The sequence below is a fragment of the Mus caroli genome, chromosome 17, assembly GCF_900094665.2.
Source record: "Mus caroli chromosome 17, CAROLI_EIJ_v1.1, whole genome shotgun sequence".
Taxonomy (NCBI): domain Eukaryota; kingdom Metazoa; phylum Chordata; class Mammalia; order Rodentia; family Muridae; genus Mus; species Mus caroli.
This window is the reverse complement of record NC_034586.1, coordinates 53,691,108-53,707,973: the sequence shown is the minus strand read 5'-3', so window position 1 is coordinate 53,707,973 and position 16,866 is coordinate 53,691,108. Positions and strand designations below refer to the sequence as shown.

The following is a 16,866-nucleotide window of genomic DNA, read 5'->3' as shown; positions in this document are numbered from 1 at the left end:
AAACAGAAGAAAAGGAGGGAGGGAGGGGCCACCCAGAAGGGATACAAATTAAGAAAGTGGTTGTGGAATAAGAACGAGGCAAAGGGACGAGGGTCTAGAGTGTTAAGAGCGGAGATGCACATGGACTCCTGGGAGGAGCTGAGTAAAGGGGCCACAAGAGGGGAAGGGGGAGAGGAGAAAAGAAGAGAGAGGAATCAGAGGAGGTAGAGAGGAATGAGCAAAACTGGGAGAGAGGTGGGATATGGAGAGTGCAGGAAGGGAGTCATCTCTGAGGGCAAATAATTTGACAACTAAGACTTGGCAGGGAGAGACTAGGGCTCGGGCTCAATAGGGTGCCTGAAGCCCAAAGGCATTCATTTATCCCAGCCCACTGGAGGTGTTGGCAGCAGGGCGGCCAGCCTCAGCTACATAATGAATTTGGAGGAAGCCTGGGCTACATGGGAGGGAGAGGGGAAGGAAAAGAGAAAAGGAGATCTCCCAGAATCAGCTGGGGGTGAGAATTCTCAATTCTCTGAAGACCTAGATGGGATCCCAAGGATGACAGCTTGAGCTGTGACAGCAAGTGAGAAAGGCTGAGTAGGTGAGGGAAAGGGACAGGACTAGAAGGTTGAACAGGCCCCCTTGTTCAACCTCCCTGCGGGACCCGCTGGGAATAAATCAGGGGGCACTCACGGTTTTTAGCCAGTAGCTTGGCGAACACAGGAGAGCCCTGGGAAGAAAGAAAAATAAAGGTAGATGGTACCTTACATCCTAAAGAAGCAGATAGGAACTCATACGGCCCAGCACACATTGGGGCGTCCAACTTTGGATGGAGAAGAAGAGCCCCGAAGGCCTAAGTGGGACTGAAGGGAACTGCGGTGCACCCTCTGGAGTTCTCCCCCAGGTTTCATAGGTTCATTCAAGGGGTCAAGACGCAAAGGGATTTCCTCTGAGTGGGAGATGGAGAGAGGGTGCTTCAAGCGGAGTAGCAGGAGCGGAGCAAGGCGGAGCGGGGCGGGGCGGGGCGGGGGTGGGGAGGAAGTGCTGTTCTCTCCCTGTCGGTGCAGCGATACTTCCAGAAGGTAAGAAAGAGTCCCCTAGGAATGAGATGAGCCTCACCTGTTGTGTAGTGTTAGGGCAGCCAATGTGGGAAACAGGGGTGACCTGATCTGCATTATTCTCTCGGGTACCCAGGTTGGGCGAGGTGGTGATTGTGAGCGCTGGCCGAGGCTCGGTGCGGGTGAAGATAGGGACACAGGCGATCAGAAGCAGCAAAACCAAGGCGACTAGGCCATAGAGCCTTGGGTGGCGGGAACAGAAGTTCAGTGCAGGCGGCCACGCGGCCTCGCGATCGCGAACATTAACGGCAGGGCAGGCAGCATCCGTAGGGAGCGCGGCATTTGTGGGGCGCACAGTATCTGAGAGAAGCGCAGCGTCCGCGGGGAGCCCGTTATCTCTGAGGAGCACCGCATCCGAGGGACACGAAGTACCTGCTGGATGTCTGGCATCCGCGGTATCCTCCACATCAAGTGTGTGCTGGTCCATTACCACGGTCGGTCAGTGCACGTCTCCCGCCAGTGCCCGTGCTTTATAGGCTACGGAGGCGCCTTTTCCGGGGAGGGAAGGGAGGGAGGGCAGCCGCGGGGTTCCCGGCCTCCGCGCTCCGCCCCGCGACTCCCGGAACTTTCTCTCCTCCTCCCCCCCTTCCCCTCCCCCTCCTCGCCCCCTTCCCCTTCCGTGTCCAGTAATTCTCCAGCATCCAGGCCCTGTGACCGCCCGTCCTTCTTCCCCCCCCCTTTTTTTTTTTTTTTTTTTTTTTTTTGGTGGTTTGGTTTGGTTTGGTTTGGTTTGGTTTGGTTTGGTTTGGTTTAACACTGACACATTAAAGAGCTTTTTATATGATGGGAACCATGTGATATCGGAATCCATTCCCTCCCTGGCCTCTCCTGAATCCACAGCTTGGTCTCCCTTCTTTTTCTGTGTCCCCACTAATAGGTTATTTCTCCGCTGCTGATTTTCATTCCTGTTTTTCTGTCTCTCAAACATCTGTCTCTCTCCCGATCTCTCCTGCTCCCTTTTTCTTCCAACCCCTAGCTCCCCATCCCTGGGATGCCCTAAATGCAGGGGGGTTTTGTTGTTGTTGTTGTTGTTTTGTTTTGTTTTGTTTTGTGTGTTGTTGTTGTTGTTTTGTCGAGGACTCTAGGGACATCTAAAACTCCCCACCCATCCCCAGCGGAATCAGAGAGACATGCTAGGCACCCACTCACCCAGCCTCTTCCTCCCCAGGACCCCATCTCTACCCTGGGCCTTTCCTGGTGTGTCCCCACCCACTTTCTTGGGGCTTCCTGTTAGTAGTCTCTTAGGACTCCAGAAACAGAAGGCTGGAGAGTCCAGATAGAGAAATTCCCCCAGGCAGCAGACACATTTTCAATTTCCCATTCTTTCACTGTTCTTGCCTGAGGTAGAGGCAAAGGGGGGGAAGCGCAGAGAAGACCCCCCAAAAGAGGAACTGAGAGATGACTGGCTCTGGGCAAACCTTGGAGACAGACTCCTCAATGTTCTGATCTGGTTAGATCTGCTGAGATGGCTCAGCCAGTAATAGTATAATCACAAGCCTGGTGACCTGAGTTCAGTCCTCAGGACCTACATGGTGGGAAGAAAGAACTGACACACAAAAATTTGTCCTGAAAATGCCCTTTGACCACTACATGCATACCATCAGTAAATATAATTTTTTTTTAAAAAAGTACTGATATAACCAGACCATTTATCTCAGCAGGAAACAAGCTATAAAATAGGGAGTTGTTTGTTTCGACATAGGGTTTGGTCTTCGACTTGCAGCCCTCCAATTCACTAGACAGCCTAAGATGACTTTGAACTTCTGACTCTCCTGAGTATAATGGGATACAGACACAGACAGGCATACACCCTCAAATCCAGTTTCTTCTGTGTTGGGGAAGGAGCACAAAGCCTCGAGCTTACTAGGCCAAGATTCTTACAACAGAAGACCCAGCCCAGGCCCCACCTGCTTTTTTTCATTCTGGGCATGGAACCTACTGAGCTCCCTAGCCCAGCATGGGAGAAGTGCACGGAGCCCCCTCTGGAAACACCAGCCACCCCTTCCTTCTGTTTTATTCCACATCAACTTCCCCTGGGAATTACAGGAAAACCCCAGCTTGGGGTCGGGGGAGAGGTGGGGGAAGTGAGACATTAAAAAGACACAAAAGACACTTGGGTGATCTAGAAATTGGAGGCTCCACCCAAGGAGCAGCGGCAGGGCACCAGCGGTGATTCAGCTGTGGGAACTCTGGCCCTCACACAGACAGTGGTCCAACCTCTCTCTGCTGGACACACACTGCTCAGAATCAGCCCACACCTACATGACTCTCACACACAGGGACCCCTCAATGCCTGGACTAGTTTACCCCTCCCTGCCTCTGCTGCACAGTGAACACATTATCTCATCCTCATTTGTATCCCAGCCATCATTGCGGTGAGAAAAAAAAAATGGCAGATGAAGACTCTCTCTCTCTCTAGCTATAACTTCTTCAAAACCACAGTTTGAAGACTTCCACCTCACAGGCTCATCGTCCACGTCACCGAGGAACTGGAACCCTGACTCAGCTGAAAGTAACTCCACTCAGTCATCTTTCTCTCCTGCAGAGCCTGAAGGTGCTTTATTATTCTGGGGTGGGGAGAGGAAAAATTGGTGGAGTTTCTGGACAGAAAACACACACACACACACACAAAGAGAGAGAGTTCATAGCATTTAGAACAAGCCATGCATGGTGTGCACCTGTGAGCCCAGCCTTCAGGAAGCTGAAGTTTGAAGGTTGGAGTTCAAAACCAGCCTGGGCTACATGAAGAGACACTGTCTAAAAACAAAACAAAACAAAACTGGATGCAGCGGGTATGTATTGCACTCAGGAGGTAGAAGCAGATGGGTCTTGGTGAATTCAAGGCCACCTTGAACTACATAATGAGAATGGACAGGGCTAAATAGTGAGACAGACAGACAAACAGACAGACAGACAAACAGACACACACAAGGGGGGATTTTAATATTAAAATTAATTTGTTTTTGAACAGGATCTCATGTAGCCAAGGCTGGCCTGACATTCCCTATGTAGTGAAGAAGAAACTTCTAATCCTCCTGCCTCCATTTCTGGAGTGCTAAGTTGACAGGTCCATGCCACCATGTCTGGTGTATAAGATGCTGGGGATGGAACTCAAGTCTCCCCCTCCCCCCTGACTCACACACAAAGTCCACCCCCTGCCCCTTATTGCTAAGAAGAAAGATTTAGCATCTCAGAACCTTCATAGTAGTAGTAATAGTAGTAGTAGTAGTAGTAGTAGTAGTAGTAGTAGTAGCAGCAGCAGCAGCAGCAGCAACAGCAGCAGCAGCAACGGCTAGCTCCCAGATCCTGAGCCAATCTGTTTACAATTAAAACCACAGCCCACAGCCAAGTATTGCCTAAGCTGGCAGTGACAAGAACTGGGAGGAAAGCATCTAGATCTACAATAATGCAGATGACAGAACCCCACCCGCAAAGGTCTGTGGTACACCACCCCATGAGCTCTTTGTTTTTGTTTTCAATTACAGGCTTGCCACATTGCCCTGACCTTCCTTCCTCAGCCTCCCAAAACTGTGTGCAGGATGGCAAGTGTACTTCACCACTCCTGGTGCCACAAGAATGTTATGCTGGCCCTATCACCCACCTTGACTGCCTGTTTATTAACTGCTTTCCTTGCTTATCATTGCCTCCCATCCCTACTGATGTATGGCATCCTCAAAAGTGTCTCTATCCACTGTATTCCCAGGTACCCACAGTATGCGGAGTAAAAAGTGTCTCCATGATATTTATGGAAAGATGGAATGCAAGAAGGGTGAGAAAAAAGAAAAGGAAGGAACAGGGATGGGTGAGTGTGTGGGTGAATGTATGGATAGATGGATGGATGGGTAGGTGGGTGGATGAATAGATGGGTGGGTGGGTAGATGAATAGACAGATGGATAGATGGATGAACAGATAGATAGATGGGTCGGTGAGTAGGTGGATATATGGACAGGCAGGCAGGTGGACAGACAGATGGATGGATGGATTGACATATGAGTCAGTGAGTGGGTAGATGGGTGAGCAGACAGATGGATGGATGGACAGACAGACAGATGGATAAGTAAGTAAGTGGGTGGATGGATGGACAGGTGGATGGATGATAGATGGATTGATGGTTGTATGGGTGAATGGATGGACAGGCAGGTGTAAGAGTGGATAAGAGGGAAAGAAGAAGGTATATGGAGAAGAGCTCAAACTTGGTGCGGATTCTGCAGGACTGTGGGTAAAGCAGGTGCAGTTCCATGCCTGCTGTGGTAAACAGCATGGGTCTTGCAATGCTGGATGCTTAAGCTTGAATACATTACATTCAGGTACTACATTCAATGGCAGGGTCTGAGGGTCAGGCTCCATGGCAAGCACTCACCTGGATTCCATCCCAGCACCACTGTGTGCAGTGCTGAGCATAGAATACATTCATAGCAAAGGACAACTATAATGTTTGAGTTGTTTTTCATATTTTACGAATACATACTAGCTATATATTAGCTATGTGTAACAATGAGTCCCTTTAGGACATTTTCTTTTTTTTTAAGATTTATTTATTTATTATATGTAAGAACACTATAGCTGTTTTTAGACACACCAGAAGAGGGCATCAGATCTCATTACAAATGGCTGTGAGTCACCATGTGGTTGCTGGGATTTGAACTCAGGACCTTTAGAAGAGCAGTCAGTGCTCTTAACTGCTGAGCCATCTCTCCAGTCTGGACATTTTCATTTATGTATATAATTCATTTTGATCATATTCACCCCGGGTGGTTTGTTCCTGTGTCTATGTTTTTGTATTTATATATTTTAAGCGTATGACTGTTTTGCCTGCATGTATGTGCATGCACCAACGTGCAGGCCCAGTACCCAGGTCAGATCTCCTGGAATTGCAACTAAGGATAGTTGTGAGCCACCATGTGCGTGCAAGGAACAGAACCCAGGTCCTCTGTGATAGCAACAAATGCTCTCAGCCACTGAACCATCTCTCAGGTCTGTCTGTGTCTGTCTGTCTGTCTATCTGTATTCCATGTGCATGCCTTCTGAGAGGCCAGAAGTAGAGTTACAGGCAACTGTGAGATGCCATGTGGGTGCCAGGAACTGAACCTAGGTCCTCAGCACCCTCCACCATGGGCTGCCTGTCCACCTACACACCCATGATCCTCTCTTGCCCCGCTTTCGCTCTCATCAGTCCCCTTCCTCTTCCTAAATATTTTTTCAGACTGGGTTTCGTGTAACCCAGTCTAGGCAGCTCACTTCTTAACAAAGAATGGCCTCGAACTACTTCTTGTTCCTCCTGCCTCCACCTCCCAAGTGCTGGAATGGCATGCTTGGGCCACGAGGAACTTAAGTGAAAATAACTCTCTGGTTTCTACCTAGGGGGACATCAACCCACATGCATGTAGATCCAGAGATTCACTGTAAACTATGAAGCAAGCTGACCAAGGTGTCCCAGAGATGTTCTGAGCTATGTGCCTTCACAGAGCTCTGGAACACCCTTTCTGGGCTGCAGCCTAGCTGACAAGGCTGAAGGACTGCAGAGGCAGGAAGCTCTATCCACCGTGCAGAGCTGAGCTCCCTCCTCCAACCCCATTCCAATAGCGCCCCCTGTGGTGTACTCAGTTGTCTTCCTGAAATGACTGTTAACCCTAGCTGTCCTCACAGCATGGAAAAACTCAAGGGAGCCAAGCAGTTAGAGGGACCTGCCCTACAGTGTTGACTTAGATGCTCCTCTCCCACCTCTCAGGTCCACTGAACAGGCAGGCATGACTTGGTATTTTCTTTTTTTTTTTTTAAGATTTATTTATTTATTATATGTAAGTACACTGTAGCTGTCTTCAGACACTCCAGAAGAGGGAGTCAGATCTTACGGATGGTTGTGAGCCACCATGTGGTTGCTGGGATTTGAACTCCTGACCTTCGGAAGAGCAGTCGGGTGCTCTTACCCACTGAGCCATCTCACCAGCCCGACTTGGTATTTTCTAAGAAGAAAAGTAAAGGTTTCTATCCCAAGGTTTCTAAGGCAGGGTTCCGTTCTATTTCACTGTCACTCGCCCCCCCCCCCCCCGCAGCCATAATGAGCTCATATGTGGTAGGCAAAAGCTCCATCCCTGAATCACGCCCCTAGCCCCTCATTGGCGGTCAATAGGCAGGGCTCCACCCTATGGCCACGCCCCCAGCCCTTCACGGGAGATTCTAAGCAGAGGCTCTATGCTAAGCCCCTAAACTGGGATGTTATATGTCTACTACCATAAGCAACTTAGTATTAACTTTTTTATTTTTGTTTTGCCTTATTTTTTGATGTAGTCTATGTAAGTTGCCCAGGCTGACCTCCAAGTCCTAGGTTCATGCCCACCTCCTGCCTCAGTGTTCCAAATGTCTAAGATGACAGGTACTGGTCACCAGCATAGCCAGGAGTGTCAACTGCTTTCCTGTCTTGAGTGAAGATATTGCTATCAGCCCAGGGCAGCCTCAGACTCCAGTGTACTGAGCTTACATGCACATACCAGCAGCCAGGCTTAAAAGTCAACTTCCCTGACTCTCCCATGGTGGGCACATGGAAGCTATACAGCATAGGTTCAAATCCCAGACCCACCTCCTGAGTGAATTCCTCTACCTCTTGGTGCCTCAATTTCACCATCTGTGAAATGAAATTAAAACAATATTATCTTAGGCTGGAGAGATGGATCAGCGGTTAAGAGCACTGACTGCTCTTCCAGAGGTCCTGAGTTCAATTTCCAGCAACCACATGGTGGCTCACAACCATCTGTAATGGGGTAATGGGATCTGATGCCCTCTTCTGGTGTGTCTGAAGACAATTACAGTATACTCATATAAATAAAATAAATCTTTTTAAAAAATACTTAATACCAGCACTTGGGACGCAGGGACAGGCGGATTTCTGAGTTCAAGGCCAGCTTGGTCTACAAAGTGAGTTCCAGGACAGACAGGGCTATACAGAGATACCCTGTCTCAAAAAAAAAAAAAAAAAAAAAAAAACTACCTCAAAATGCAAGGTGTCCACAGTGAGGGAGCCAGAATGTTGTGACATACAGCAGTCACTCAGTAAGTTCAGCCATCCTTGCCACTGGCAGCCTACACAGCCTAGCGTGTGTCAGTGACTACATGTGGACTTTGAAACACTGAAATCCCGTACACAAATCCTGCCTCTGGGTTGACCTGTGAGGATGTTTGAAAGGATCTACACAGAGCCAGAACTCTGGAGGCAGAGTTAGGAGGATCAGGAAGGAGTTCAAGATCAGCCTTGGTAACAAATCTAGTTGGAGGCCAGCCTGGTCTACGTGAGACCCTTTGACCAACAGCAAAGCCCATAACCAGCAAAAAGTGCAGAGAACGGAAATGATCTCTCCAGTCTTCAAAAGGGAATCATTCAGATTACCATTGATGACATCACCAGTCACACAACAGCAAAGACAGCTCATGCCTTTGAACCACGGGGACAGGATCTTCCGGTTTGAGCAGTCAGCATTACAATTGCTTCCGGAAGTTTGTCCACACTGGAGACTGTCATATAGCTTTAGCCTGCATTTCCATGTGTACAAAGTTTTGTTCGGGTTCCTCTTCTTCCTCCTCCTCCTCTTCCTCTTCCTCCTTTCCTCCCTCTATCTTCCTCCTCCTTCCTTTTAGCCATGAACAACCTGTAGTCAACTAAGCACCCAGAAAGAAAGAAAAGGTGACCATACCTTTCTAGAAGAAGGAAAAATTTAACATCAACAATAAGTTCTTCCCTGAGAAAGATGGGGGAGTGGCTGGGCAGGCTGGGGACCCCTCAAAGGTTGATAAGAGCTAACTCAGTGATGGGAAATCAGCCAAGCTGAGTAGAAAGGGAATCCCAGCCTGACCTACCATCTGTAAGGGATTCCCCCATGCTGCCAGGGGAAGTAGCCATTAGACAGCCACAATTAGACAGAAACACAAATGACACCCACAGCCAGGACATAGAACAGACACTCACAGCAACCACAAATACACCATAGCCCCCTGGGGGGGGGAGGGAGAGAGAGAGAGAGAGAGAGAGAGAGAGAGAGAGAGAGAGAGAGAGAGAGAGAGATCATTGTCAAACACACTGAACAGCCAAGGTGTGGTGGTTCATGTCTGTCACCTGAGCATTTGGGATGCTAAGGTAGGACATTACCCCAAGTCTGAGGCCAGCCTATGTATAGTTTCAGGCTAGCCTTGGCTACAGAGATAGACCCTGTCTCATGAGGACAGAAAGAGAGGAGAAAGGGAAAGAAAAGAGGTATGGAAAGGGTTGAGCTAAGAGCACTCCCACTCTGCTCTTTCAGAGAACCAGAGTTAAGTCCCCAACCCTCACGTGGTAGCTCACAACCTCCTGTAATTCCAGATCCAAGGGGTTGTGACACCTCTCCTGGAGCAATAGGCACTACACTCACCTGCACTTACCCTGAGACACACATACACACATAAATACAAGTAAAAACTTAAAAACTTTTTTTTAATATGCCAGGCATACATAGCTCAGCCAGTGACACTTGTTTCATAAGCGTGGGGACCTGATTTGATTTCCCAGCATTCCTGGCTTGTTGTTGTTTTGTATAATAATAATAATAATAATAATAATAATAATAATAATAAAAGCCAGGCATGGTGGTACCACACGCCTTTAATCCCAGCACTTGGGAGACAGAGGCAGGCCGATTTCTGAGTTCGAGGCCAGCCTGGTCTACAAAGTGAGCTCCAGGACAGCCAGGGCTACACAAAAACCTGTCTTGAAAAACAAAACAAAACAAACAAACAAAAAGACAAGCTGTCAAGTGCTTATAATCTTAGTCTGGGAAGGTAGACAAAGGAGGATTCCTGGAACTCATTGGCAAACCATTCTAGACAAATAACTGGACTCCTCAGACCAGTGAGAGATTCTATCTTTTAAAAAAAATAACAGTGAGGGGCTAGGTGGCTCCATGGTTAAGAGCACTGGCTGCTCTTGCAGAGGACCCAAGTTCAATTCCCAGCAGCTATATGGCAGCTCAGACCTGTCTGTAACTCCAGTTCCAGGGCTTCTGACACCTTCGCACAGACATACAAGCATGCGAAACACCTATAAAGACAAAATAAAATAAATTAAAAACAAAAAGCAAACAAACAAGAACAAAAACAATACTCCAATAAGACATCCAGGCACCAGATCTGTGGACAGAACTCCCTCCTACTCAGCCTTGGATCCCAGCGCGGGACACACGCGCCCCCTTGTGGACGGCATCCTCGCCCTAGGCTGCATGAGATGCAGGTGGGAGGGTCTGCGCCCCAAACTTGCCGAGCCTTGGAAGAACTTGAAATCAGAACCTGGAAGCCGGGAGGACCACCAGGCCGAGGACCAGAACCCAGAGAAGCCTGTATGACTGCGGGATACGATCAGTGAGGATGTTGTAGGAGGAGGCAGGTCACTATCGTTCCTACAGGCCCAGCATCAGCAACACAAAAGTGGCCTGAGCCCATGGGTGCCACTTGAGAGTAGACTCTGGTTTCCAAGCCCATACACTTCTCCTTAGGCTCCGTCCACTTCCCAGTTGTCACTCTCTAAATCTTCATTTGCAGTCCCTCCCAATGGCTCCTTCACTTTCTCTAGTCCCACATCCTTGCTTTTTCAGCTGTGTACTTCCCAGGTCCCTCTCACTTCTCTGGTTCCTCCGACTTCTCTATCAATCTCTATAGGTTCCGCCCACTTTCTTAGCCCCTCCCAGCTGCTCTGTCATTCTCTCTACGCCCTGCCTACTTCCCCAGTCAACAGCTTCCTCGAGGTTGTGGATTCCCACTTTTGACATCATTCTTCCAGCCTCCTACTTCCCGCTCCTTTAGCTTCCCAGGCGGTTCAGTTCTCTTGCCTCGCCTGCTTCCCTGCCAATCTCCAAAGGCCCCGCTCAGGCCCTACCCGGTAGGCTTAACAGACTTCTCTATCAGCCTCCCAGAGCCGGCCCTGGTCCTTCCCACATCCCCCGCTATTCTCCCTATTCCACCGGACTCTAACAGCCTAGGTAAGAAAGCTTGTTCCCCCCACACACACACACCCCGGTCTTCCTCAGAGAAGAGTCCTTTACTCCTTCGTCCACCTGGGACCTGGTTAACGGCACGGCAGTCTTCAATGCCTCCACCTCCTTCTGTGCCTTACAAATTCTCATTCCAGCTGCTGGACATGCCCACCCTTATTCTCTTTAAAATTTAGTTTGCTTTTATTAATGTGTAATGCGATGTCTATGAGCGGATGCTACAAGTATTCAGAGAGGCCAGAGGAGGGGGTCAGATTCCCTGGAGCTAGAGTAATTATCTCTCTGTGGGACTGATGGGGACGTCTGATGGGGACAGGGAGGCTGCCTGCCCCAGGGTGTGCACTTGGACTGTGTGCCTACCCATCCCTGTGGAATGCAGCCAATGTGTGTTTGTGTCAACGAAGGTCAGCTGGAGAAAGGGACTCTGCATAGGTGTGGCTTCCAGCCCATCACACTTAGCATACACAGGTGTGTATCTTTTGGTGTGAGTGAGCGTGTGTACTGCATATCTGATCTACCCTGTTGGACCAAAAATCAACTTGAGGAGAAAAGCGCATGGCCCACTATCCAGGGATGAACTGGAAAGCAGAAACTAAGGCAAAGACCATGGAGGAAATGAAACACACCCACTCCCTCCTGTATGCTCAGCCTGCCTTCTTTATTTTTTTTTAAAGATTTATTTATTTACTTATTTATTGTATGTGAGTACACTCACTGTTGCTCTCCTCAGACACACCAGAAGGGGGCATAGATCCCATTACAGATGGTTGTGCACCCCACCATGTGGTTGCTGGGATTTGAACTCAGGTCCTCTGGAAGAGCAGTCAGTGCTATGTACTCAGTGGCCTTTATGAGGAGCAGAGGCTGTGCTGGGACAGTGTCTTCATCTGTCCCCTTCTCCTCAAGGCTAAGGAAGGGAGCAACAGGATGTTGAGATCAAGCTGCCTGGCTTTACCAGACTTCAATGCCTTGAGAAGGCTCAAGGGGCTGGACTCATGGCTCAGTTGGTAAAATGCTTGCCTAGCTTGTATAAAGTTCAAAGTCCCTTCCCCAGCATGGCACAAAACTGAGTGTATCTCCTCTATCATTCCAGAACACAGGACGTGAAGACAGGAGGATCAGTCGTGAGGAACATATGGAAGGGAGGGAGGGAGGGAGGAAAGAGAGAAGGGGAGGGGAGGGAAGAGGAGAAAGCAGGCAAGCTGGAGAGGAATGGGAGACCTAGGGTATAGCCTTTGGTGTGTGTCACATCAACCCCTGCCCTACATGGTCTGTTTGGTGATGCCAGAAGGTGACAGACCCCTCCCCTGCTTATATACAGCTTTCATACTAATAACACACTGATGAGGATAGATTCCAGCTCAAACATATATGCTGATGTCACATATGACCCCAAGCAAGTACCAGAGCAATCCAGAAACACACACGCATAACCTTTTGAGGGCAGTGAGATAGGTTCTCACTATGTAGCCTTGGCTAGCCTGGAAATCCCCCCAAGTAGACCAGGATGGCCTTGAACTCAGAGATATCCCTGCCTCTGTCTCGAAAGGTCTGGAATTAAAGACTTATGCCACCATGACCAGCAAACTTTTTTTATTCCAAGGACGGTGTCTAGTCCAGGCTGGCCTCAAACTGATTATCCTGCCTCCACCTCCCAAGTGCTGGAATAACAGGTGTGTGTGTGGCGCCAACTCAGTTTATTCAATGTTAGGGATGAAACCCAGGGCTTCTGCTCTGTTTGGCTTTAAAACTCTGCTTCTTTTCCATATGAAGGAAGGAGTAGGCTGTCTGACACAAAAGGTTGAGGGTCTCCAGTTCTCATGGTCCTGTTGGCCCCCCAGGGTGACTCTTGCCTTCTTTATCCCACAGAGAGCCCAGGAAGATTGGCCTAGAAGATGTGACCCACCTCCCATGTCTGCAGCTATGCTCACCAACCTGTGTGAAGATCTGTGAAGTCCTAGTCTGCCCTGCTCTGTGATATGTGCATATCTTTAGTGACTTGGGCAGCCCCTCCTTGGCTATAAGACACATGTGGCACCACCTTTTGGCCATTTGCCCACTAGCGCCACCTCCTTCCATCGCTAAAGCAGTGGGATCACTGGATTTGCATTTGGCTACCTGATGTTGCAGGAAGGAACTCAGGAGACAGACACAACTCCACACCAACTCTACCCTTATCTTGGGGAACCCCTCTATTCCAAACACCCCCGTGCTTGGACAGAGAATATTGTGTCCTTTTGGTTCATTGTCTTCAAAGATTAGCACTCATTGTCAATCTGATGACACAATCTAGACTCACCTGGGAAGAGAGTCTAAATAGGGATTGTCTGTTTAGGTTGGGCAGGGGACCTGTCTGTTGGGGATTCCCTAATTACATTAGCTGATATGTGAAGACCCAGCCCACTGTGGGCAACACCATTCCTTAGTTAGGGGGTCTTAGACTGTATAAGAGTGGAGAAATGAAGTTGAAGGTGAGCAAGCAACCGGATCAACATGCAGGCACTCATTTCTCTGCGCGTGACTGGATGTCACATGACCAGCTCCTATCTTGATTTCTCCACAACAGTTGAACTATAACCTGGAATTGTAAGCCAAAAGTAAGCCCCTTTCTCTCCTAAGTTGTTTTGTTTTATTTTGTGTTGTTTGTCAGAGTATTTTCTTCCAGCAGCAGACTTAAAACTAAAACAGAGTTAGAGGGTGGGTTGTTCTTTCTGGATAAGAGATCCATTAGTTACTAACTCCATAGATGGACAGACAACAGCACAGCGTGGGTTCTGGGGAGAGACCAGGCACACATGACAGAGTCCTGCTCTTCCTTAGATGCTGGAGGACTGAAAGAGCCATAGAGGTCAAGGACACCACAAGAAACCCTATAGAATCAACTAACCTTGGCACATAGAGGCTAACAGAGACTAAACCACCAACCAGAGAGCACGCATAGGACAAACCTAGTCTCCCTATACGTATGTAACAGATGTATAGCTTGGTCCTCATGTGGGACTTCTAACAGCAGGAGGAGAAGATGTCTCTGACTGTGTTGCCTACCTTTGGATCCCTTTCCCCTAACTGGATGACCTTGCCTAGCTCAAGAGGAGATGCACCCAGTCCTATTACAATTTGATATGCCAAGGCAGAGGTTGATTTCCATGGGAGGCCTCTCCTCTGAGGAAAAAGGAGGGCATAAGAAAAGGGGAGGAGAGAGGGACAGTCTGGGAGGAGAGGAGGAAGGGAAAGCTCAGGTCAGAATATAAAGTACATAAATAAATTAATTAATAAAAAAGAAAAATTATATCTGTTAAAAAAGAAGTTGAATGGGGAGGTTATAAGTCACAAGACTGGGGAGCAGCCTGTGGTACGTGCTGGAGCTGCCTTCCAGCTGTCTGAATCAGCTCAGGGTGAAAAGGGCAAGGATCTAGAACAAGTCACTGGAGATGGGAAACCAAATGTCAGGGATTGTCACCGTTTGATAAGAATGAAGTGACCCTGGCTAACACACACACACACACACACACACACACACACACACACGCATGCACACGCGCACAAGCACACACACACAATCCACAGTGACAGGCAGATCTTGGATTGGACTTAGTATCTCTGCCCCATACCCACACAAAATAGTCATTTCCAGAATCCTCCATCTTCCATCCCCACAGATACAGAGGACTCAAGCCAGGCCAGGGCCACTCACTAGACTGAGTAGCACCAGGACACAGAGAAACAAGACCTAGCTATGTCATGGCCTAAGATCAGAAGGAACTGGCAGAAAGTTCTGGGAGAGAGACGGAGTTGGATGTGGGGAAGAGAGCATTGGTGCAGCCATCCCTTACAGCACAGATCCCCGCCACTTACAAAGAAAGACAGGACAGATCCGGAGCAGAGTCAACTGCACTCATGCAGCCAAAACCCAGCACTTGGGGGCGGATATGCACAGGTAGATGCCTTGGATGCAGGTTACCTAATGGCATTGGACCCTAGCAACACTGTATTCTTGAAAGGCAAGACATTTGGCCACCAGCTTGTTTTGGTTTGTCTAATACCAAGCAACAAAGTAGCAGGAGTCCTGCAAGCATTGAGAGCCTGGGTTTGGGATATTCTGTTTCATGGGCTATTTCCAGCAGCAACAATGTCTCCTCCACATTGTAGTGAGGCGCTCTACCCTCCTTGGGCCTCCATTTCCTATCTCCAAAGTTGGCATGAGCCCTCACCTCCAATCACTATTTGCATTAAAATCTAAGCAGATACCCATAAAGCACTTAGGAAAGGATGTAGCCATTGGATTTAGGATAAATATCCTTATTTTTAATGTAGTACTGGAGATGGAATTAAGGGACTGGCACTTCTAGGCAGGGGCTCCAGTCCAATCACGGCCCTGCCCCCTCACTGAGGGATTCTAGGCGGGGCTCCACCTCTGACCACGCCCCAAACCCCTCACTGATGATTCTAGACAGGAGTTCTACTACTTCGTGTTTTGAGAATTTAATTCCAAACTGTTTAAAAACTCACAGCTGGGCAGGTCATAGGCTCGTGGGAGGAGACGGCTTATTACTGCTGTTCTTCTAAGTTGATGGACTTCTAAAAGTTTATGTTTACACCCATAGACAAGTTCTACTTCTAAGCTTCAGCAGAGAAGGCCAGGCGGTGGTGGCACACACCTTTAATCCCAGCACTTGGGAGGCAGAGGCAGACGGATTTCTGAATTCGAGGCCAGCCTGGTCTACAAAGAGAGTTCCAGGACAGCCAGGGCTATACAGAGAAACCCTGTCTCAAAAAAACCAAAAGGGAAGAAGAGAGAGAGAGAGAGAGAGAGAGAGAGAGAGAGAGAGAGAGAGAGACTCTAAAGGGAGGCTTGGTGAGTGCTTAATGAATGCTTAAGCTCATAAATGCTTAAAGTGCTAAGAATGAGAAGTGCTCAGCCCTAAGCACGATGTTAATGCCCTATCAGGGAACATGGGAAAAGAGAGATGATGTTTAGCAGGACCACAGTGGCATCTTCTGGGTAGGCACAAAACACAGACATTGCAGTCATAAACACACAGGGGCTTCTGAAGCTGGCACAAGACTGATTCTATCAGCAATCAATCATGGGTTGGAGAGGGACTTATGGGGCCACATATCTCCTTGCTAAACTATTGGCTTCTAATGGCTTCTGGAAGAGTGGTAACCAATTTCTACAGTGTTATACCCATTGATGTGCACCAGGATCCAAAGGCCACCCATGACCACACAGACAGTAGGCTGCAAGACAAAAAGCTGTGAATGTCGTCGGATAGGAAAGGGTAGAAAGGAGGGGGTAGATAGGGTGAGAGGGAGAAAAGAGGGGATGGGGTGAGGCAATACCAGTCAAATTAATTTTAAAATCTGGAGGTTGGCTGGAGAGATGGTTAAATGATTAAAAGCACTGGCTGCCAAAGGACCCAGGCTCCCACATGGTGGCCCACAAGTGTCTGTAACTCCAGTCCCAGGGTATCTATGTCCTCTCTAGCCTCTGCTGACGCTACATGTATGTGCAGTACAGAGACAGACATGCAGGCAAAACACCCATACACATAAAAATAAATAAACAAAATAAAACCAAAACAGGAAGACTTGAAGTTGGGAGGGTTGGGGGGTGGTGTCGGGGTGGATCTGGAAGAAAACAATCTGGCTAAGAAAGGAAGAAGGGAGTAAGGAAGAGGGGGAGGGAAGGAGAGAGAGAGAGAGAGAGGAGGGAGGGAAAAGATTCAGTCTTTGGCCAGCTGGCAACATCACAATTGGA

At 48.6% G+C, this 16,866-nt stretch overlaps 1 protein-coding gene and 1 long non-coding RNA gene across 2 annotated transcripts in view; one reads left to right on the top strand and one right to left on the bottom strand.

The window, feature by feature from the left end:
* Positions 1 to 1,616, bottom strand: part of Tnfsf9 (TNF superfamily member 9) — a 2,462-nt gene extending 846 nt beyond the window's left edge. Inside the window, exons 1-2 of the mRNA XM_021149457.2 lie at positions 1,099 to 1,616; positions 673 to 709 (exon numbers count right to left, since the gene is read on the bottom strand). Coding sequence (XP_021005116.1) covers positions 673 to 709; positions 1,099 to 1,524 — 463 coding nt within the window. The 5' untranslated portion in view covers positions 1,525 to 1,616. The remainder of the gene's footprint in view (positions 1 to 672; positions 710 to 1,098) is intronic.
* Positions 1,480 to 12,993, top strand: LOC115029741. The gene is made up of 4 exons (XR_003835299.1): positions 1,480 to 1,535; positions 3,462 to 3,651; positions 4,583 to 4,899; positions 12,975 to 12,993. It is a non-coding gene; the product is annotated as an uncharacterized LOC115029741 (long non-coding RNA).
* The last annotated feature ends 3,873 nt before the right edge of the window (positions 12,994 to 16,866 follow it).